General features: G+C 35.6%; 1 protein-coding gene across 2 annotated transcripts in view; it reads left to right on the top strand.

The window, feature by feature from the left end:
• The window catches only part of SNTG1 (syntrophin gamma 1), a 957083-nt gene that overhangs the window by 634980 nt on the left and 297357 nt on the right, over positions 1-24746 (top strand). For both annotated transcript variants that reach the window (XM_025871422.2, XM_073892760.1), the window contains exons 5-8: positions 1170-1226; positions 10733-10790; positions 11607-11650; positions 11744-11785. In XM_025871422.2, coding sequence (XP_025727207.1) covers positions 1170-1226; positions 10733-10790; positions 11607-11650; positions 11744-11785 — 201 coding nt within the window. The remainder of the gene's footprint in view (positions 1-1169; positions 1227-10732; positions 10791-11606; positions 11651-11743; positions 11786-24746) is intronic.

Consider the following 24746-nt stretch of genomic DNA (forward strand, 5'->3'; position numbering starts at 1 on the left):
TTACATAATTAAGTGCTACTCATTTGCACTAATAGTTTTTTTCCTTAATATGCACCAGTCTCCAACCATAAAAGTTTACTTTTTAATTCAAAATAAATAATAGTTAATATACCTCAATTTCTGGTATAGTGATCTTGTTCTTTAAGCATTTTTTTCTTTTATTTATGAAATCTAAAACCTTGGCTAAATGAAGGTATGTTGTAACTGCCAAAATTATGAGGTTTTATGCTCTCTTAAAATATTTAGGAAGAGCTATCAGAAGCACATGTTTTCCAGATTTTCTCTTTGTTCTTTTTAAATAATATAATCTGCTCCACATAGCCCCTCTAAAACCAGGAAGTAAAGGAAAGAATCTATAAGAAAGAGAACAGTATTTGGGAATTGGTAATGTAGTCAAATAAGTTGGGCATTTGTGGGGACCAACCTCATCCCAAGTACAGCAGGAGAAGGGGGAGCGGGTCTCAAACCATTATGGATGAGGGAGGTTCAAAAACATGAGAAAGTTATAAGTAAGTGGAGAAAATTATAAATAAAAGCTTTCAAACTTTCAACATGCTTCTCCTCTGCCTTGAAAATTGATAATTCCATTGTCACTATTAGTTAGTTGTACAGTCCATTCTTTTTACAAATAAGCAATCATTTTAAACCTGGTTTATCCACAGTTTCAATCCTAGACACACACATGAATCATTAATGTGCTGGGACATGGCAGCCTCCCAGCTCAGCTCTCAAATTTCTGCAAGCAAGATGACTTGGTACTGATGGAGATAAGACCTTGGTTGACAAAGATAATATTTACCATTGACATAGAGTTATTTTTATGTAATCTGAACTTGTCACTTCTTAGACAACAAGAATATATAGTCTGAAAATGAGAAAATGAGAAGATAAAAATTAAAATTCCAAAATATGTCCAAAGAATCATTGAATGGAATCTAATTTTTGGGAATTTAGAAGTTTAATAACAGTACAGTCCTTTTTATCTAGAAAAATAAATTAACCTTTGATTTGAAAATTACAAAATACTCCATTTGTTGCAAGAATTAGAGCCTGTATGGTGTCACAAAATATTTCTTTTTTAAGGAACAAAAACAGAATCCAGAGAAGGAAAATGGTGTGTAAGTATAGTATTAAGAAATGCTAACCTCTTTTAAAATCCTGTCTTTCAGGAAAGAGCGGTGACCATTAGAAGACAAACTGTAGGAGGATTTGGATTAAGCATAAAGGTAGCCTGTCTTTTCAGTCTATCCTTGAAGGCCATGCCATAATGCCTGCATTTTTGTGTATTTTGATTTTTGCTGATTATTAATTAGCCAAGAATGGCTATAGCAAACTGTTCAATATTTGGAATGAGATGTAAATTAGATAGGTTCTCACAAAACCTTGGTCAACTTTTGATTTAGAAATACTCTTAGAAAAAGTACTTGGGAATTTTACCTGGTATTGAATATAGGTCATTCACTTTCTCTATCTGGTGTCATCTAACATGTCAGATACAGTGTTGTAGTATGTATATCTTCCTCTCACCAGCTGGAGTAGGAGATACTGCCCCTTCAGTGAATGGAGCAAGAATAAGTTTTACACTATTAATAGTTAAGTATTAGTTGGATTTTATTCATCTTTTTCTTTTGGTTAGTTTTCCTTTTTTTAAGAAACCAGCGAATTTTTATGTCACAATGTCAAGTATACAGGATAGACAGAATTTTAACATCTGATTTATTTTAAAAATGACCATACCTGTTCACTTCCATTTATTATTAAATTTTAAAGGCCTTTTTTCCCCCTGTCTGTTGTTGACTAGTAAGATGTACCACACCTGCAATTTGTCACCACTGAAACAAATAGAAAATTTAAAAGGATGAGAAATTACATAAATATTATAAAGGTTAACTCAATGTCTTTAAATGCCCTTTAGAAATCTACATCTCTGCATAGATAAATGAAATTTAACTTTTAACAATTGGGTTGGGCATTTTGCCTATGTAGGGTGAAAATCATACATCTCAGGTATATATTTCATGGAATTTTATATATGCTTGGAAAGTGGAACTCTAAATTTGGTGACTATCAGTTATAGTTGACATTATGATAATGACTTAGGAAAAGGTACCATTGTGGAATAGCATTGTGTTGTCAAGTGATAAGTATATTACTACATAAAATGTTAGTTTTAAAATATGTATTTAACTTTCCTTTATCTATCATCAGCTAAAACCAGGAAGGTTTGCAGAACAAGTTATAGGATGTGGAAATGATTTTATTTTTTTGCTGTGATATTTATTGGAATTGCTTGAATGATTTAAAGGTACCACTACAGATAGTAAAAAGTCCACGAGAGAGAACAAAAGCTAAGTGTGAATAAAATCCATTCATGAGAGCTGGTTTCATTTGAGATAAGCATTTTCACCTATCAGGCCTGACTCTATTTCTGTCTTCTTTTTTTTTAAGATTTATTTATTTATTTGAGAGAGCGAGAGAGAGAGAGTGTGTGTGTGTATGTGTGTGTTTGAGCGAGGGGGAGGGGCACAAGAGAAGCAGATTTGGGGAGCCCAATATGGGGCTCGTCCTACTACCCATAAGGAGATCATGACCTGAGCCAAAGCCAAGAGTCTAATGCTTAACCGACTAAGCCACACAGCCATTCCAACTCTATTTCTGATGGTGGAGCTACCTTAGTTTTGTGCAGGCTGGAAATGTTCTTTTCTATTTTTTTCTATTTCCATTTATAATTTAAAGCCAATAATACAGTGTAATTTATTTTTATTAAAATAGCACAATTTTAACCTAGACAATTTTTAAAACATCAAGAATTTTGCCAAATGAATTATATCCATTTAATATTTTCATTATTCCAATCTAAACAAAACTGTTACACCTAAATAAGTAATTTTGTAAATCAAATGAGTGTATAGTTTCCATTCATAATATTGACCACAAAAGCAGTATTTGAATTGTGATCTGTGCCATATATTAGAATTCTAACAGAAAATGGCAATTATTTTACAATTCTTATGACAAACTAACCATAGATACTAAAATTAATATTTTTATTTAGAATATTACCCAGTCATTCTGAAAAGTTTCCTTTTAGGGTTTTCCAATTTGCTTTTCTTAATATTTACCCCGACACTTGCTTTTTTTTATTTTTAAACTATCTTTCAGGGCACCTGGGTGGCTCAGTTGGTTAGGTGTCTTCCTTTGGCTCAGGTCATGATCCCAGTGTCCTGGGATCAAGCCCTGCTCCCTGCCCAGTGGGGAGTCTGTTTCTCCTTCTCCCTGCTCTTGTGCTCTTGCTTATTCACTCTTTCTCTGTCTCTCTCTCCCTTTCAAATAAATAAAATCTTAAAAAAAGACGATCTTTCATTCTGTTAATGTGTGGGCATATATATATATATATATATATATATATATATATATATATATCTCATGTTATATATATACTCTATACACAGAATGAACAGTTTAAGAAATCATTTTAACCCAAATGCAGAATTACTATTTTAATGTTGACCATTTACTTATTTTCTTATGTATTTATTTGTTTGTGTACCTATTGCTGGAGTAATTTGAGCTGATAATATAATTATTCACATAAATATATAAACATATATCTTATCTTTATTTGCTCCAGTTAAGTAATCACTTCTGGCATGCACACACTGGAGACTTTGCCGTGAGAATTATTGACTTAAAACCTGGAATATCTCAACTGGAGATAACAGAAGGAAGAGTGCATGTCAGACAATTAAAATGGCATTAACCAATATAGTGAAGACTCCTACAGGTGCTCCTGAATTTTATTGTACTAAGAACATATGGTGATGTTATTTCAATTTTACCTTCTAAAAAATTATTTGCAAAAACCTGACTAAAGGGCAACAAAATGTCTCTTTTTTGGTCAGAAAACACTAAAACACTCCAACACGTGTTGTCACAAGTCAAAGCTGATTGGCCATGCTTTGTGCTCCTGACAAATCTTGGCTCATGGGCCTTTCCTACCTCTGTCACCATTGTGCATGGTGGCAACTCCTTATTTTTCCCACATGGTGGTCAGTGCTACAAAAGCTGGTTGGCAACATCACAGAGAGGCACTAATGCTTTGTTTATTAATGTGCCTTAGTGGCTATAGACTGTGGGCAGTATGATGTCACTGAAGCTACCAATGTCCTTTAAGCCTTGATGTTACCTGTCCATCTACAATGTTCTTATTCCCCAATACTCTCCAGGCAGAGAACACTTGTTTTTGTTTGTCACTCAATCAAATGTCAAGTTCTTCTTATTTACATTTTCAAACTTCCAAAAGATCATTCTCTAAAAACTGAATAAAAAGATGCCAAAACTTTCCACTTATAATCACATAATCTCTGTTCTCAGACTGAAACTGCTTTTTGTAAAAAGTTCCGAAATTGCAGAAGTAAAAACAATGAATCATTGAAGTAGTGATTAATAAAAGTTTATGTGCACCCACCAAAAAGATAGTTTGCAGAGCAAGAGCACTCAAACCAAAACATGGGATGAGACTCATGGTATATTATTATAAAGCAATTTATATAGTGGGAAGGCAGTGATTGTTTATTCTTCACAGGGATTGGTTATAATATTAAAATTTTCTTAAATGATAGGGAACTGGTTAGTGGTTACCTCATACGAACCTTGGGAAATAGTTCATTTTACTTATGATTTCTAAAGGCATAAACAAGAAATGACTTGGGTCAAGCTAGCCTTGCAAAATAAGCTAACTGAAACTTTGTATGACTAGAGTGGTTTTGTCTGCTAAGAGAATTTTCAAGGTTGGTCTTCATTTGTTTTTGATATTCATACTTTGAAGCTCTCAGATTTATCAGGCTGTCTCGTGTATATTCTCATTGTTCCTACAAGACGTTGTGATTTGGGCCCTTGTCTAGTTTTCCAGAGTTCCTAAATTCCTATGGCCTTTCCGTCCTTTATTCCCAGCTCTTCAGTTCCTGCCCACCTTTCCCTCATATCACGCCTGCCTTCTGACCTTCTGGTAGAATCTTTCTTTCAAGTGCTCATCCTTTTGTCTGGACTAACCTGAAACAACCATTTCCAAAAATAACTTAATGGTCTCCCACACCTACATCCCCAATAATCACCAAAGCTTTGCAACATAGGACCCAATATTCTTGTATTTTTGTTTCATTCTTATGAGAATCACCATATGGATAATCACCTTAAAGCAAAACACTATCTCCTATTGATCTTCCATCTCTTTGAAAATAGAATACTGTATATTTGCATACTATTCAATCATACCTCTGGCCATTGTCAGTTAACAAATCACTTTTTAGAGAAAGGGTGTTTTGTTTATTATTACTAGAAAAGGTTCTATGGAGTTATTTTCCAACAGACAAGGCTATGTTTTCTATGTTCATTAAGAAAATGCTTGCAAAGGATTTTTATATGAAAGCTTTAACTTTGCAGCAATCAAGAATGAAATTATAATTATTATTAAAATCTTATCATTTATAAACAATAATTGCAAGTATTTATTAACTGTTCTTTAAGTGCCAGATCCTGAGCTAAGTACTTTATATTCAGGTTCATTTGGCCTTTAGTATCCAGCAAAGAAGGTAACTATTGTTATCCCTCTATAGACAATGTGGTTAAGTATTAAGAGGTTAAGTAATTTACCCATTGTTGTACTTGGCAGAGCTGGGCCTAAACCTCACACAAAGCAGATGACATAGTCCTTACTGTTAATAACTATGTTCTGTCACTGTAGAAACCCAGACTAAATTTTCTCTAAACTCTCTACTTGGGAACAGAAGTAATGTTTCCTCTCTAAATTATTTGCAGTCTGGTTTATTCAAAATTAACTAAATGGATCAATATGTCCATCATATTGATCAAGGAAACAATTTAATATCAAGTACTTGGTATTAATTGTATCAAATTTACCAAATCAAAATATATGTCTTCATAGCAGCTATAATAAATTTCTGCCTTTTATGGGCACCTGCCTTCGGCTCAGGTCATGATCCCAAGGTCCTGGGATGGAGCCCTGCATCAGCCTCCCTGCTCAGCGGGAGTCTGCTTCTCTCTCCCCCTCTGCCTGCAGCTGCCCCTGCTTGTGCTCTCTCTGTCAAATAAATAAATAAAATTTTAAAAAATAAATAAATTTCTTCCTTTTAATTTATTAGTGGGTAATATAAGTACACCCATATTTACATACATTTTTCCTCATTCTGTTCTCTGTTCTTTTTACTTGAGTCTGATTCTTCTGTTTCCACCAGAGACAATATAGATACATACCTTTACATCATAGAAATAGGAGGATACCAGGCAGGTAATAAAGCTTAGGTTGAAGATTATGTATTAGTCCCCACGAATCAGTTAAAACCACTGATCAATTTTCATTTTAAAGACCATTTTTTAACTAAATAGTTTATTGAGGTATAGTTTGCATATCATACAGCTTAACCACTTAAAGTATACAAGTTAGTGGTTTTAATTATATTCACAGATGTGTGCATTTTAGAACATTTTTGTCTCCCCCATATCCTTGAGCTATCATCCCCTTCTCCTCTTGTCTCCCTATCTCAGCTCTAAGCAACTACTAGTATATCTTCAATCTCTATACATTTCCTTACTTTGGACTTTTATATGAAGGCAATTATACAGTATGTGGGAAAGACCATTTGTGCCAAATTCACACTAAGTGATATTAGGAGGTAGGCATGGCACTCAAATAGATAAGGATATTTTCCCATTTTCTTTCAGATCTTATTCTTTTATGTGCTTCTCCCATATTTGTTCATTAGGCTCTTGACCTTAATTAATTGTGTTATTATTATCTGTTTACAAATATTTTCCTAGCTCTAAATTTGTATATAATGGTGGGGTCTATGTCTCTTTTTCTCCTCCTAGAGCCCAGAATATGATTGATTGATTAACTGGAATAATGAAAATATTGAATTAAAAATATTTATCTGGCAAGATTTCCAATGCTCTAAGAACATTCTGGGTTTGATTTGGTGGAATTTCAGTTATACTGGCAAATTCTTTGTATAGAGTCCTCCTCAAAATGCTTTAGATAGGAATTAATATCCTGGAATGTGAGGGCAATCTGGCTGCGACATCTGTCACCCCATTGATCGCCAGGGTTGATTTGGCTTATCTAGCTGGCTAGCCGGGTGTCCCTTTCCTCCCTCACCGCTCCATGTGCGTCCCTCCCCGAAGCTGCGCGCTCGGTCGAAGCGGACGACCTTCTCCGATAGAGGAGGATCATTCTTCGGTCAAGGGTATACGAGTAGCTGCGCTCCCCTGCTAGAACCTCCAAACAAGCTCTCAAGGAATTAATATCCTGGATCCTATAAAGCTAGTTGTAAACTTATTTATGCATTGAATACTTTAATAATTTCTGGGATGCAATGTAGAATGTTGCCTCATTTTCCCTAGTTTTGATTTTACACTGGAACAACAGAGCTCAATTAATTCATTTATTCTCTAAACCTGGACCACAAGCCTGCACCCTGGTTGACCTAAGGGTAGGTTGAAGAGGAGAGCCAGTAAAGGAAAATCTGTCTTGACCTTATGCCCCTTATAATCCAGTGGGAAAATAGATATTGATCAAATTGTGATGTAAATAATGTAAGTCGTAGCCTGGATCCGGGGTTACAGAAGTGAATTACTTCAAGTAAGGAGACACTGATGAATGGGATCCTTCAGGTGATAATTCTGAATTTGAGTTGGGGGTTTACCAGGTTAAGAGTGAAAGAAAAAAGCATCTAGGCAAAGGGGATAATATATAATGATGTCCTTTGGTGCTCAGAGTGATGAAGGTCCAGGATGAAGATGTAAGTAAGGCAGGCTGAGGCCATAAGACAAGGGGCAGCTGATGATTGAGGGTTTTATTCTAAGTGTAATAGGAAGCTTGTCCCCTATTTTAAACAGGATGAGTTGCATTATTTAATTCCTGACTGGAAAACCTTACATTTCCCCATTTAGGTCCAGAGCTAAATCTTATTAAGTTTAATAGAGCTGGACTGCTCTCACAATTCATCCAATAAATTAAGGTACTGTGATCTTAAGTTCCAATTTTAACTCCCACGTTTTGCCTAAAAATTTGCTCTCTAATTAATTAATAAAGTAATTTTCTGCAATTAATTGAAGAATTCTTTCAGAACTCCTAAGGTCTGCATAAAAAGAAAACTGTTGACAAAATAGGGGTTAGTTTTAGCTTGTCATTTAAACATAGTTCTAACTCCCTGGCATTGAGGGAGGAATGGGGTTACTGAGCTGGCCCTCAGAAATTACAATTTCAAGTCTTTTCTCTAGATAGATCCCAGGGAGGGGTTTCCCACCATCTTACCATGGTACCTGGCATTATAAATCTGAGCATTAAGAAAATCTTTGGATTCAGTAATGCAAGGAGAGAAAACTGTGAAAAGCAAAAACAGCTGAAGAAAAACACTCTGATGAAAGCCACACAGACAAGAGGGACATAAACAATTTTACTCTCTGCCCCAAAATATCTGAACCCTAAAATATCTGGATGAGTTTTTTCTTCTTTTTATACCACCTAAAACTTCATTGGTGGATGATTCATCTCTGTTAACTAGTTTTTTCTTCTAAGAAATGGAGACGTATTCTTAAAATCCTTTCCAATTTCCAAGTATCTCTAGAAACTAACTGTAATCATGGGCATTTAATTTCATTGTATATTCTTAGCTTCTACTTAAAATCATTCTGTAATATGTTTACAAGAATAGGTCTATCTTAGGCTTGGAAAAGCTTTTGACTTTATTTATTCATTCATTCACTCATCAACAAACATTTCAAAGATAAAAAATAAAGACATTATACCATGCACTGCGTTTACATCAATGTATGAAACAAATTACCAAAAAAATTCAGTGCCCTCTTGGAACTTATATTCTAGTTATGGATGGGGGAAGAAGAATGAAAATGAATAATAAATATAAGAAATAAATAAAGATAATAGTAGGTTGGAAGCTGATAAGTATAATGGGAAAGAAAGAATAGAACAGAAAAAGGGGATTGGAAACTTGGAACCCTAACTAGTAAATATTAAGGGTCTTAGAGTGGATTAGTGCTAAGCTTATTTACCACCCTTAATGCCATGTAATTTTATTCATAAATCTTGATTGATAGACTAATTAGGATAATAGCTACCTTGTATTCAGTGTTTATTGTGTGCTAAATAAGCACTCATTTCAACTATACTATCAGTCACAAATCATATCTTTTGATCAAATGAGAATTCATCTTAAACAGAATTTGTGCTTGTTATGGGCATATTGACCAAAAGGCAAAACAGAATTAAGAACCATGTCGCTTAGGCCAGAGACTTCACAGAGCTAGTGAGGGTGGGTGGGTGAATATTTGGTTGGTAGGAAATACTGAGTAAAGTGAGTTAGCAGTGGATTTGAATTTCAGTCTGAGGAAGACAGTTTTCAATATTTTATTTATCATGCCTCTTCTTTAATATTCTAAAAGTAAAAAGGACTACTTGCCAAGAAAATGTTGACTACCGCTACTCTTCTCAAAAACTATTGCCCATCTTATATTTAAATATATTGGTAATTCAGTGTTAAAAATTGATGTTCATGGAAAAATATAGTTCTAAAATAACTTTTATTCTTAAATAAAAAAGGTTTAGGAAGTTTACATGTTCTGAAGATAGAGAAACCCAGTGGAATTTTAGATTATCTTTTCAACTATCCTATGTTAAAAGTGCTATACTTCTTTTATAATTGATATTTTATTCTTTTTTATTATTAGTTGTTTAATAATTTTTTTATGATTTTATTTCTTTATTTGAGAGAGAGTGAGAGAGGGGGAGAGAGCAAGAGCATGAGGGGGGTGCCTGAGGCAGAGGGACAAGACTCCCTGCTGAGCAAGGAGACCCACACAGGATTCCATCCCAGGATCCTGGGATCATGACCTGAGCTGACGGCAGACACTTAACCAACTAACTGAGTCACCCAGACGCCCACTTTATTCTTTAATGCATTTATTTGATTTTTCAACTGTTGGTTTCAAACTTCTCAACTCTGTATTATCAAAACAGAATTTTTATGCACTTATTTCAGGATTTATTTTGTTTCCTTCCATATTAGTCTCACTTATTTTTTATTATTTCATATCTCATTTGGTCAATTAGATGAAGAATTACTACAGTGTTCTTGTCAGTTTATTTTATTCTGTTAATTGTTTCATATGTGCTTTCACACAAGGAGGAATCTAATATTAATTAAAGAAGTGCAGATGATCCCTTTCCTATCATGCATATGCACACTCTGATTTTTTGTATCATTTTGTGCAGGTAAAGATCTCTCTAGTCACTTAGCATCCCAAGGGGTGTGTGCTTGGTCACCAGCATAGAACAACCTAACCAGTGAATGGGAATACATAATAATTTGATATTTGAACATTAAGAAAGAATTTCTACAGTGGACAGCATGCTACACATTGAAGAGAATGCCCACTTAAGGCAGTTCCAACCTTTATCTGAAAAACAAAAGCTTTCGAAGTCAACTGTTATTAATTACTAGATGTCACAGTATAATCTAAATAGGTAGATAAGTGTTTTGGGAGCTGTATCTGCCGAGTAGAAAAATTCCACAAGTTTATTCATATGGTATCTGGTGTCCATTAACATATTATTTGTGGCATGTATAGTTTCCTAACTAAAGGCTGCATTTTTTTTTGCAATTAAAAAGCACAATATATGATTTTCTTTTTGCAGGGGGGAGCAGAACATAATATTCCAGTTGTCATTTCAAAAATCTCCAAGGAGCAAAGAGGTAAAGTGTTTACAGAATTACATAGCAACTATTCCTTTGTAAGTCATCCTTACTGAAGAATAGGTCATATTAAAGAACCATAAATTCATATGTGATTGACTAGCTCCAGGTTCCCCATGACCAGAGAGTAAGTGGCCAAGTCTGATTCCTGACTCTATCACTTTATTACTCCAGGGGAGGGTTTCTCTCACAGGACAGAAAGGATGAAAGATAAGAGAGCATGTGACTGTGTATAAATTAAGGACTACACACCTTTTAAGTTGTTTCATTAAACAAACACAGAGACAAATTTAAAGATAATAAGTCCCATCAAATAAGGCAATTCCTGATACACATATTTTTTCAATTCTCATATGCAGTTTAACAGCCTGTCATGAAATTTCATCTAGAAAACACCAAAGATGTAAAGCAACTGTTTCAATGACTGAAATCACTAAGATAATCTAATGTTCAAAAAGAAACTCAGAGTTGATCCCATAGCTGATGGATTGAATGTCTAGATAAAATTTTTTTCATAAATACCTTAATATTATAAGTACACGAGAAAATTTAGTCATCCATCCAGAAGAGTGACCAGTTTGGGGCAACTGTAAGGTCTAAAATGATAGGATTAAATGGAAATAGGTGTTCTGATGTTTGGGCAGAACCATACAATTGTTTTTGCATTCCTATTATTTGTGGATCTTTTAAGATGTTATCTGTATAAAACATTTAATGTTTTCCTTGTATCAATTTCAATTTTACTTAATTATAAAACTCTTGCATCTGTATGAAGAAAATAGTTGATGCATAATAATTACCCTTCCTCCTTCACAGCGGAACTTTCAGGACTGCTTTTTATCGGAGATGCTATTCTACAGGTACACATTTGACCCTTATTTTCTACTTATAACCAAAACATAAATTCAATTCACAGCATGCCAAGAGAAACCATAATTTTCTTTTCATTGCAGATAAATGGAATTAATGTGAGAAAATGCAGACATGAAGAAGTGGTGAGTTTTCTTTACTTTTTCTTAATATCATAATTTTCCCCATGTGCAAATAAGGATCTACTGCATTGCTAAGCACTGTTCAATTTATTCATTAGGTAGTTGTGACATTGGTCCAGTGTGCAAATCGGATTTTCAGATGATCTCTTAATTGGTGTGTGTGTGTGTTTCATATTAGACACAGGTCTGTGAGTACTATCCAGGATGAAATGTAATTCAAAGAAATACTTTGAGCATTGCTTGTTATGTGTTTTTTCAGTTTTTCTATTAATCCCAGCCAGCCAATGTCCATGAAGTATATCTCTAGATGAATACATCTCTAACTCTTTGCAAATGTTTAAAATCTTAAAAGCAGTAGAATTTATGTCTGTAAAATATTACACAGTAGCACAGTAAATTGGAAGAGCATATAAAGACTGTGTGTGTGTGTGTGTGTGTGTGTGTGTGTGTGTGTGTGTGTGTGAAAGAGAGAGAGACAGAGACAGAGAAACATTAGGAGTCTCAGGAGAGACAGAGAAAGAGACAAAATTTAGAGGAGTTTAATTTCAAGGCATACTGAATTAGCACTAGGCAGAAGGGTCATCAATTTGTGTGTGTGTGTTGTTGTGTCTTGTGGTATTTATTTATTTATTTATTTATTTATTTATTTATTTATTTATGGATGTTGGTCAATATGCAGATCTGAAGCCCCAGCCTCAGATATTCTAATTCAGTCAGTTTAGGTGGGCCCAGGAATTCAGATCAGTCAGCACAAGTGGTTCTATTGTAGGTGGCCTGTAAACCACACTTTGGGAGAAGCTCGAAGGTTGAAGGGCTTCTGTTGGGGACAGACATAAAACATGATTCATAAAGAATAGGACAGTGTTAGGCATTTGGGAAACATTCATCATGGTTGATTAAATAAGATTCATAGAGCCTTCACTGAATTTCTGTAGCAGCTCACATGGGAAGGGATAGAGGAGAAATTATGTTCAAAAGTTTATGTTCAAGAGTTGTGTTTTAATGCATTGCTCCTCTGTTAAAAGCTATTTAGAGAAAACTATTCTGATGAGTTTGTGTATTTCAAACCTCAACGAGGCACCTCAAGTGTTTTTGAGAAATCATAGTTCCACAAGCAGTGATGCACGGGAGGGTTCTCAATTGTGCATGCTTGGAATGACTCACCCAGTTTGTATTCATCTCTTGTTTTGGTCTCCAAAATCTTACTGGGGCCACTGTATTGCCACTCTGTGGTGAACATCCTGTAAAATATGTGTTTCGAGTTTTGAATTTACTACAAATATGTTCAGAAAAAGCAGTGTTTTTGAACGTGTTTGAGACAAATGAGAGAACAGCATAGAGCACTCTGTTCTGCCGATACGGATGCAAATGTTAAATATATCCATGTAAGCAAAGATATTTTAACTTCAGTCTCCTCTCAAAAATACAAATTGATTTTAAACTCATTATACAGGGAGCAAAACCAAATGCATTCTCTTTTAAAACCACATGCTGTTAGATGGAGTCGTGTTTGCAATTTGCCCTTCTGAGGCAGGCAGCATGCTTACACGAATGGTGCTGTAGCTTTGATTAGACAGATTAGTGCAGCATGAAAGATTGGAATGTGCTAATATTGCCACTTTCTAATGTTGTGCATTCTTTTTCAAAGAAAAGGAATTTAGGATTGTATTGCAAATTATGTGTGGCTCTTCACAGTACACTTATTTTTTTGAGAGGCTTAACCTTATCAGCTTTGAAATATAGGCACTAATATTCTTAAGTTCCACTCTTTCATTTTCCAGCAGTGATTAGATGCTTTTGTCCTCACTGCTAATTACCTAAGCAAATAGACCGACTTATACCTCAGTGGAGCTATTATTTAAATGTTTAAGAATGGACTTAGATAGGCGGAAAAAGGCACAACAAGTTCAGAGGATGTAGATGGTTTTAAAATAGCATGCTGATGTACCACATTTTGTATTCCAAATCAGTGATTCACATAGAGTTCCAAACTCAGAAACAAATTGAGTAGGTGCGACAGTATGTTGTGAGTGCATATGACTTTCCTTTTATTCATCTACATTACTCATTGATATTGCTAGAAATTTTGTATTTGGTCCCTGATTAGCTTCAGTCTTAGGATGGCTTCAACAATATAGCTGTAACTTCTGTGTTGGTGTTACAAGGTTTAATCTATGTAGAAAGGGAATTCCACGGTATCTGCTGTGGACACCCAATAAGACTGTTAAAGAATTATTTAGCCAAATGCCTAGAATTAGATCACTGAAGCACTTGTGTCTGTTTCTCATGTTACTAGCATGGACATAAAAAAAGTCAATTCTGGGCTGCACCCACACCATGCAAAGCATGAAGAAGATTGTTGAAGGAGAGAAGCTTTTGAAATTTCCTCATTAGGAAAGACTAGCTAGCACAAGTGCCAAGTGTTGCTTGGCATGTGACATGGTGGGAAGGTAGCAGGGTATCCAGTTTAGAGGGCTTCCACACTTACAAACAACTGTCCACAAGTCCTAGCTGGACCAGATATTAACATTGTAATTTCAGGCAAATGGACTTCCTTGTTCTGTCCCTCTCTTATGCATCTGTAAAAACAAACTAATAATTACCTTTATAAAGATTGAATGGGAGTAATGTATATGAAACTCCTTGCACAAATATGGCAATTAAGAAAAATGAGACATTATTTTATGCCATCAAATAATATACTGCTTCACATGTTGGCACTTTTCTCCCTATTTACTCTCAGTGGTTACTTCTCTGTTAGTGTTGGGCAGTCTTGTTGAGATCCATGCTGGCCCCTTAGAGCTTCCCATACACAGAGAGTCCTAATGCAGGCTGGTTTGCATTCCAAGCTCCTTCCACCACACCCAGTCAGAAATTGAAATGGGCACTCATGCCTACAGGGACAGACCTGTTTGAAAATGAGGGTTCCTTGTTCATCATAACAAGTGTCTCTTTTTATTTTTGGTATGAATGTATTTTGTAGTCCATGAGTTATAATCCCAAGATACCAAAAGTCCCTAATGTACCAATTTTTTTTCCCAAGGAAATGCAGATCTATTGTCACTATTGATGTTAAGATTGATTCTATATATTTTTTTTACCTTACCATTGAACCCTGGACACATTAAGTTAATTACTATCTATCACCTATCTATCTATCTATGTATTATCTATCTATCTATCTATTATCTATCTATCTATCTATCTATCTATCTATCTATCTATCATCATCATCATCTATCTACCTATCATCTATCATCTATCTATCTATATTTTATTAACAGGTAAACTGATCACATATCACAACCTGAGTACCATCTATGTGGAATATACTAAGATGGAGTCCTTTGTATGACAAGAAAGAAGATACAAATAACTTTGTCTCTAACTTTATTGCTATGTGGACATCATTTCTATAGAGTTTAATAATTAAGAGGGTGTACAAAAAATTATTAGGAAAGGTCATGTTGACTTATGGTCCTCAAAATATAACAGTGGTGATCTATTTATGTTCACTAGAAATAAAAGGAAATAAGATCTAGCTATAGTAGAAAAAAATGCACCTTGAGTCTATAATCAAGATAGTTGGAAATGAGAATCTATTAGTATAATTGAAATTTCCATCTAATAAGACTTCCAAAATAGAATAACTCATCATTAAGCAAAGCAGAATAGATGGATAGAGGATTCCAGAGGTTTCCTTCTAAAATATTTCTCGTTTCATGTTTGAGATTTATGGGTTCTAAAAAAGAGATTCATTTGCCTTTTGTTTTCATGGTTTTACTGATAGAAAGCATTAGATAATTAGAAATGCAAAGAACTATCTAGTTCTGAATTTTTATTCTTAAACCAAACTCTAAAAACCTGTAATTCTTAACAAGAACAGAATGAGTATCTCAAATTATGTAAGGTAAAATGATATATGCATGCAATAAAAACAAATTTTGAGAAAACTAATATAAAGTATTGTTTAATAGCATTTTAATCATTATTATATGCTTAACTTAATTCAAAATTTCCATTGGAATAAAAAGAACATGTTTTTTTTTCTTAACTTAGATTAATCAGAAAATAACTTTAAAAGTGTAATATCCTATCATTTGAAAATAAAGCATTAATTTATTTATTGGAACAGTTTAGTAGGTTTTATGAGTTACCAAGGAACATGTTTAGGATGTGACTTGGGAACACACATCATTTTACATGTTGGCAAAAAAGATTAAAATGTCACAGAGTTACAAATTATGTTTAACCTAACTGCTAATAATTCTTAATTTGTTCTCAGTTTAGAAATAGGTTTTGAGGTCTAACTAATTAATACTTTCCTTAAGAATTCTAACCATAGTGGACTCTTTTTCTTTAAATTAACTATCACCAAGGAAAGCGATATATGAAATAATTACACTTTTAATATTTCCCACTGATTTTAGAAATGTTTAATGCAAAGACAAAAATATGAAAAATTTTTGTTTATGCTATGTCTGATTTTGGAAAGAAATAAAATACCCAGAACTTGCCTTACCTACATACTTAGCTTTTTATTAATACTATTAGGAATTCCTTCTCTGCTAAGCCTACAGGTCTGTCTCCTCATTAGGTATGAATATAGATAGAACAGGCCACACTTTAATTAAATGCATGCTCTTCACTCTTCGCTACTGATTCTCATCAAATCCTTATTTGCTCTCTAACATAGCTCAAAGATCCAATTTTGCAGCTTCCTTAATAATGAGACAAAGCCAAGTCTGATAAACCAATTATTTAGTGGGGTCTCAGCCAATTTTTATCTAAAGGAATGGACACAGAGAATACATAGTACCAGGCACAAGGAGACCATGTCATACTTGGGGGACAAAGTGACTTGAGGTAGAAATGTACATGTTGATATTCCCTCCTTATCTCCTGCAAAGACTCTTTGCAGTCACTCCCACTCTCCAGGTTAGATTGAGGGTCGATGTGTGTTATATAGATTATCCAAATTTTCACAAAACTGACATTTTATTTTCAAAATGACTAAACTGAAAAGCAAGGAGAAGAAAATGTATGAGAATGGAAGTTTGAAGATCTAAGTTAAAACATGTGTTACAGGGTCACCTGGGTGGCTCAGTTGGTTAGGCATCTGCCTTTGTCTCAGGTCGTGATCCTGGGATCCTGGATTCAAACCCCTGTTCGGCTCCCTGCTCAGCGGGGAGCTTGCTTCTCCCTCTCCCTCTATTCTCTCCCCCTGCCCCACTCCTACTTGCTCTCTTTCTCATGCATATAAATGAATAAAATCTTTTTAAAATTTGTGTTACAGGCACTTTTCTCATTTTTGTTGTTTGAAATGTGGAGTTTGAATGGTGGACAATTTGAAACCAGTCTTAATATCATTTTCAGCTAAAATGTTCAATTATTTTATTTTAAAAGAACACACACTTTGTTAAAACTAGAACTAACTGTGCAACGCAAATAGTGAACTCTAGTGGATCTAACTATGGGCCTTAGTTAATAATAATGTATTGATATGGGCTTATCAACTGTAACAAATTCATAGACTGGTACAGAATCTTAATAATAAAGCATACTCTGTGAAAAAAGATGGAGAGGGAACTTTCTGCATAATTTTTCTGTAAACTTTAAAGCATTCTAAAAAGTAAAGTCCATTAAAATTGAAAAAAAAGAAAAAGAAAAAAAAACACGTCTTTCCATGTTCTCTTTCCTGAGTGGATATATGCCAAAATCTTGGCATTTATAATGTCAGGTGTATAGAAAAATCATGTAAATTGAGAAGTGATATTGAGAGCTATCATAATTACTCAGATTAATTTTTTTTTTCTTTCGGGCACCCACAATTCCTATGGATTGGTCTGTGTCCGGGAGAGAGCTCATTAGGGGGAAAAAAAAAACTGAAGAAAAGTTTTGGAGAAAATGCCTTTAAAATATCAGAGTGCAAGGAATGATGTCTTGCTGCCTCTAAGAAAATGTCTCTCAGAACACTCACTACCACTATATGGTGAAGGAAGTGGTACCTGGTAGAAGCAACCACTTGCCCAGCAGAAGCAGTAATGCTTGTCAGCATCTGCCATAACTAAGAGAATTTAATAGAGGCGACTAGAGAAGAAGAGAGAAAGAAAGATGGAGCACTGGACAAATGGAAAGACTACTTGGTGAACACATGGATACACAGAATACTCAGGGGATAGATGATTTTTTATGGAGGTTGAGATTCTGCAATTTAATGGGGGTTAAAAAAATAAATGAGACAAAGGTTATGCATTCATCTATCACTTTCAAAGTGGGTAGTTCTTCCCAAGAGGCTTCTAGAGTTCTATGTTTTGAAGTCGTTCTGAGACATCTCAGGATGCTACAAGCTACTACTGAAGTAATTGGGGCAATATGCATGATTCTCTGGATCAGAGATCTGGGAATCAGAAAGGGAAAAACCCAAGATCTGGTTAAAGATCCAAATACCTGGGGTCACCTGGATAGGGAATGGATCTTTGGGTGATTTTAAGGCAGAAAGATATCCTATTATACATGTATTTACTTTTAAGAAGGTCTGGGAGCCCTAAAACAGCTGCTATGGAATTGTGCTGTAGAAACTATCATGCCTTTACTCAGTAGTTCCAATGCTGTGTATATAAACAACTAAAAAAACTTCCTTCGGTTCCTAGTTTGGGATATTGAAATAGCATGGAAAAAAGCACATTTGACCCTTTTGGGATTATTTATCAAAAGACAAATCTGCTTTGGTCTGAATGGTTGTGTCTCCCCAGATTTCTTATGAAATCTTATGTAGAAATTCTGTCGAATTTGTAGGGTCGATGTGTGTTATATAGATTATCCAAATTTTCACAAAACTGACATTTTATTTTCAAAATGACTAAATGTAGAAATTATGTAGAAATTCTGATGCCAGAATTGGTAGGTGATTAGGTCATGTTTGTGGAGCCCTCACAAATGGGATTAGTGACCTTATAAAAGAGGCCCTACAGAGCTATCTACCCACCTCCCTCATGTGAAATATAAGAAGTCTACACCCCTGGAAAGGGCCCTCGCCAGACCATGCTGGCACACTGATATTGATATTCCAGCCTCCAGATTGTAAGAAATAAGTTTCTTGTGTTTGGAAGCTACCCAGTCTGTGGTATTTCATTATAGCTGCTGGAACAAGCAAAAGACAGCTTCCTCCATGGTATATGTGCAATCTTAAGCAAATCAGTGCAGAGATACAGAGTTAAAGGAGATGTTTTTAATTATTCCCCCTCCTGAAACTCTGTTTTATGGCAATAAACAGAGTCATGGGTAAATTTTTTGAAAATGGAAAGCAGATTTTCATGTCAGTGGAACTGTCCTAGGTCTCAGAAAGCTGAAGCAAAAGCAGATGGCTAGCAAACATTCACATCACAAAACCCAGATAGGAATCATAGTGAACAGAGGTGTTCTAGCCAAAAATAGGAGTTGAATATTTGGCTCCAGACCCAGCAGAGGGCATAAGGGAGGTTCTGTACTATAATAAAGTGAGATAAATATTCTTTTTTTTATTATGTTATGTTAGTCACCATATATTACATCATTAGTTTTTGATGTAGTGTTCCATGATCCATTGTTTGTGTATAACACCCAGTGCTCCATTCAATACATGCCCTCTTTAATATATGTCACCAGGCTAACCCATCTCCCCACCCCTCTCCCCTCTAAAACCCTGTTTGTTTCTCAGAATTCATAGTCCCTTATGGTTCATCTCCCCCTCCATTTCCACCCACCTTCATTTTTTCCTTCCTACTATCTTCTTTTTTTTTTTAAACATATAATGTAATATTTGTTTCAGAGGTACAGGTCTGTGGTTTATCAGTCTTACACAATTCACAGCGATCATCATAGCTGATACCTGCCCCAATGTCTATCACCCAGGCACACCATCCCTCCCACCCCCCACCATTCCAGCAACCTTCAGTTTGTTTCCTGATTAAGAATTCCTCATATCAGTGAGAACATATAATACTTGTCTTTCTCTGATTGACTTATTTTGCTTAGCACAAAACCCTCTAGTTCCATCCACGTCATTGCAAATGGCAAGATTTTTTTGATGGCTGCATAATATTCCATTGTATATATATACAACACTTCTTGGTTATGCATTCATCTGTTGATGGACATCTTGGCTCTTTCCACAGTTTGGCTATTGTGGACATTGCTGTTATTAACATTGGGGTTGTACCCCTTCGGATCACTACATTTGTATCTTTGGGGGTAAATACCCAGTAGTGAAATTGCTGGGTCATAGCGTAGCTCTATTTTCAACTTTTTGAGGAACCTCCATACTGTTTTCCAGAGTGGCTGCACCAGCTTGCATTCTCACCAACAGTGTAGGAGGGTTCCCCTTTCTCCACATCCCCATCAACATCTGTCATTTCCTGACATCTCAATTTCAGCCACTCTGACTGGTGTGAGGTGGTATCTCACTGAGGTTTTGATTTGGATTTCCCTGATGATGAGTGATGTTGAGCACTTTCTCGTCTGTTAGCTATCAGATGTCTTCTTTGGAAAAATGGCTGTTAGTGTCTTCTGCCCATTTCTTGATTGGATTATTTGTTCTTTGGGTGTTCAGTTTGATAAGTTCTTTATAGATTTTGATACTAGCCCTTTATCTGATATGTCATTTGCAAATAACTTCTCCCATTCTGTTGGTTGTCTTTTAGTTTTGTTGACTGTTTCCTTTGCTGTGCAAAAGCTTTTTATCTTGATGAAGTTCCAATAGTTCATTTTTGCCCTTGCTTTCCTTGCCTTTGGTGATGTTTCTCGGAAGAATTTCCTCCAGCTGAAGTCGAAGAGGTTGCTACCTGTGTTCTCCTTTAGGATTTTGATGGAGTCCTGTCTCACATTTAGGTCTTTCAACCATTTGGAGTCTATTTTTGTGTGTGGTGTAAGGAAATGGTCCAGTTTCATTCTTCTGCATGTGCCTGTCCAGTTTTCCCAACACTTTTGAAGAGACTGTCTTTTTTTCCATTGGACATTCTTTCCTGCTCTGTCAAAGATTAGTTGACCATAGAGTTGAGGGTCCATTTCTGGGCTCTCTATTCTGTTCCATTGACCTATGTGTCTGTTTTTGTGCCAATACCAACTGTCTTGATGATGACAGATTTGTAATAGAGCAGAAGTCAAGAATTGTGATGCCACCGGCTTTGCTTTTCTTATTCAACATTCTTCTGGCTATTTGGGGTCTTTTCTGGTTCCATACAAATTTTAGGATTACTTGTTCCATTTCTTTGAAAAAAGTGGTTGGTATTTTGGTAGGGATTGCATTAAATGTGTAGATTGCTCTAGGTAGCATGGACATCTTCACAATATTTGTTCTTCCAATCCATGAGCATGGAAAGTTTTTCCAATCTTTGTGTCTTCCTCAATTTCTTTCATGAGTATTTTATAGTTTTCTGAGTACAGATTCTTTGCCTCTTTGGTTAGATTCATGCCTAGGTATCCTATGGTTTTGGGTGCAATTGTAAAGGGGATTGATTCCTTAATTTCTCTTTCTTCTGTCTTGTTGTTGGTGTATAGAAATGCAACTGATTTCTGTGCATTGATTTTATATCCTGCTACTTTATTAAATTCCTGTATGAGTCCTAGAAGTTTTGGGGGGAGTCTTTTGGGTTTTCCACATAAAGGATCATAACATCTGCAAAGAGTAAGAATTTGACTTCTTCATTCCTGATTCAGATGCCTTTTATTTCTTTCTGTTGTCTGATTGCTGTGGCTAGGACTTCTAGTACTATGTTGAATAGCAGTGGTGATAGTGGACATCCCTGCCGTGTGCCTCACCTTAGGCGAAAAGCTCTGTTTTTCCCCATTGAGAATGATATTTGCTGTGTGTTTTTCATAGATGGCTTTTATGGTATTGAGGTATGTAGCCTCTATCCCTATACTCTGAAGAGTTTTGATCAAGAAAGGATGCTGTACTTTGTCAAGTGCTTTTTCTGCATCTATTGAGAGGATCATATGGTTCTTGTTCTTTCTTTTATTACTGTATTGTATCACATTGATTGATTTTTGGATGTTGAACCAACCTCGCAGCCCAGGAATAAATCCCACTTTGTCTTGGTGAATAATCCTTTTAATTGGATTCTGTTGGATCCTATTGGCTAGTATTTCGGTAAGAATTTTTGCATCCCTGTTCATCAGGGATATTGGTCTGTAATTCTTTTGGATGGAGTCTTTGTCTGGTTTTGGGATCAAGGTAATGGTGGCCTCATAAAACGAGTTTGGAAGTTTTCTTTCCATTTCAATTTTTTGGTACACTTTCAAAAGAATAGGTATTAATTCTTCTTTAAATGTTTGGTAGAATTCTCCTGGGAAACCATCTAGCCCTGGGCTCTTTTTTGTTGGGAGATTTTTGATTACTGCTTCAATTTCCTTAGTGGTTATGGGTTTGTTCAGGTTTTCTATTTCTTCCTGGTTCAGTTTCGTTAGTTTATACATCTCTAGGAGTGCATCCATTTCCTCCAGATTATCTAATTTGCTGGCATAGAGTTGCTCATAATATGTTCTTAAAATTGTTTGTATTTCTTTGATGTTGGTTGTGAGCTCTCCTCTTTCATTCATGATTTTATTTATTTGGGTCATTTCTCTTTTCTTTTTGATAAGTCTGGCCAGGGGTTTATCAATTAATTTTATTCTTTCAAAGAACCAGCTCCTAGTTTCGTTGATCTGTTCTACTGTTCTTTTGGTTTCTATTTCATTGATTTCTGCTCTGATCTTTATTATTTCTCTTCTCCTGCTGGGTTTAGGCTTAATGTGCTATTCTTTCTCCAGCCCCTTTAGGTCTAGGTTAGATTGTGTATTTGAGACCTTTCTTGTTTCTTGAAAAAGGCTTGTATTGCTATATAATTTCCTCTTAGGACCGCCTTTGTTGTATCCCAAAGATTTTGAACAGCTGTGTTTTCATTTTCATTTCTTTCCATGAATATTTTTTAACTCTTCTTTAATGTCCTTGTTGACCCATTCATTCTTTAGTAGGATGCTCTTTAGCCTCCATGTATTTGAGTTCTTTCTACCTTTCTTCTTGTGTTTGAGTTCTACTTTCAAAGTATTGTGGTCCAAAAATATGCAGGGAATGATCCCAATTTTTTGGTACCAGTTGAGAACTGATTTGTGACCTAGGATGTGATCTATTCTAGGGAATGTTCCATGGGCACTAGAGAAGAATGTGTATTCTGTTGTTTTGGGATGGAATGTTCTGAATATATCTGTGAAGTCCATGTGATCTAGTGTGTATCATTTAAAGCCTTTATTTCCTTGTTGAGCTTGTGCTTAGGTGATCTGTCCATTTCAGTGAGGGGGGGTGTTAAAGTCCCCTACTATTATTGTATTGTTGTCACTGTGTTTTTTGATTTTGTTATTAATTGGCTTATATAATTATCTACTCCGATATTAGGGACATAGGTATTTAAAATTGTTAGATCTTCTTGTTGGATAGACACTTTAAGTATGATAGAGTGTCCTTCCTCATCTCTTATTATAGTCTTTGGTTTAAAATCTAATTTGTCTCATATAAGGACTGCAACCCTAGCTTTCTTTTGGTGTCCATTTGCATGGTAAATGGTTTTCTACCCCCTCACTTTTTTATCTGGATGTGTCTTTGGGTCTAAAATGAGTCTCTTGCAGGCAGCATATCAATGTGTCTTGTTTTTTAATCCAATCTGATAGCCTGTGTTTTTTGATTGGGGCATTTGGCCCATTTACATTCAGGGTAACTATTGAAAGATATGAATTTAGTGCCACTGTATTGCCTGTAAGGTGACTGTTACTGTATATTATCTGTGTTCCTTTCTGGTCTATGCTGCTTTTAGGCTCTCTCTTTGCTTAGAGGACCCCTTTCAAGATTTCTTGGAGGGCTGGTTTTGTGTTTGTAAATTCCTTTAGTTTTTGTTTGTCCTGGAAGCCTTTTATTTCTTCTTCTATTTTCAATGACAGCCTAGCTGGATATGGTATTCTTGGCTGCATATTTTTCTCATTTAGTGCTCCAAATATATCCTGCCAATCCTTTCTGGCCTGCCAGGTCTCTGTGGATAGGTCTGTTGCCAATCCAATGTTCTACTGTTGTAGGTTACAGACCTCTTGTCCTGAGTTGCTTTCAGGATTTTCTCTTTGTCTCTGAGACTTGTAAGTTTTATTATTAGATGTCAGGGTGTGACCTATTTTTAATGATTTTGATGGGGGTTCTCTGTGCCTCCTGGATTTTGATGCCTGTTTCCTTCCTCAAATTAAGGAAATTCTCTGCTATAATTTGCTCCAATATACCTTCAGCCCCCCTCTCTCCTTCTTCTTCTTCTGGGATCCCAATTATTCTAATATTGTTTCATCTTATGGTATCACTTATCTCTCGAATTCTGCCCTCGTGACCCAGTAGTTGTTTATCTCTCTTTTTTCTCAGCTTCTTTCTTTTTTTTTTTAATTTTTTTATTGTTATGTTAATCACCATATATTACATCATTAGTTTTTGATGCAGTGTTCCATGATTCATTGTTTGTTCATAACACCCAGTGCTCCATGCAGAACGTGCCCTCCTCAATACCCATCACCAGGCTAACCCATCCCCCCACCCCCCTACCCTCTAGAACCCTCAGTTTGTTTTTCAGAGTCCATCATCTCTCATGGTTTGTCTCCCCCTCTGACGTACTCCCCTTTTCTTCCTCTCCTGTTATCTTCTTCTTTTCCTTTTTTCTTAAAATATGTTGCATTATTTGTTTCAGAAGTACAGATCTGTGATTCAACAGTCTTGCACAATTCACAGCGCTCACCGTAGCACATACCCTCCCCAATGTCTATCACCCAGCCATCCCATCCCTCCCACCCCCAACCACTCCAGTAACACTCAGTTTGTTTCCTGAGATTAAGAATTCCTCATATCAGTGAGGTCATGTGATACATGTCTTTCTCTGATTGACTTATTTCACTCAGCATAACACCCTCCAGTTCCATCCACGTC

Source organism: Callorhinus ursinus, unplaced genomic scaffold (assembly GCF_003265705.2).
Source record: "Callorhinus ursinus isolate GAN/ISIS: 27379988/994484 unplaced genomic scaffold, GSC_fseal_2.0 scaffold5, whole genome shotgun sequence".
In the NCBI taxonomy this organism is placed as follows: Eukaryota; Metazoa; Chordata; class Mammalia; order Carnivora; family Otariidae; genus Callorhinus; species Callorhinus ursinus.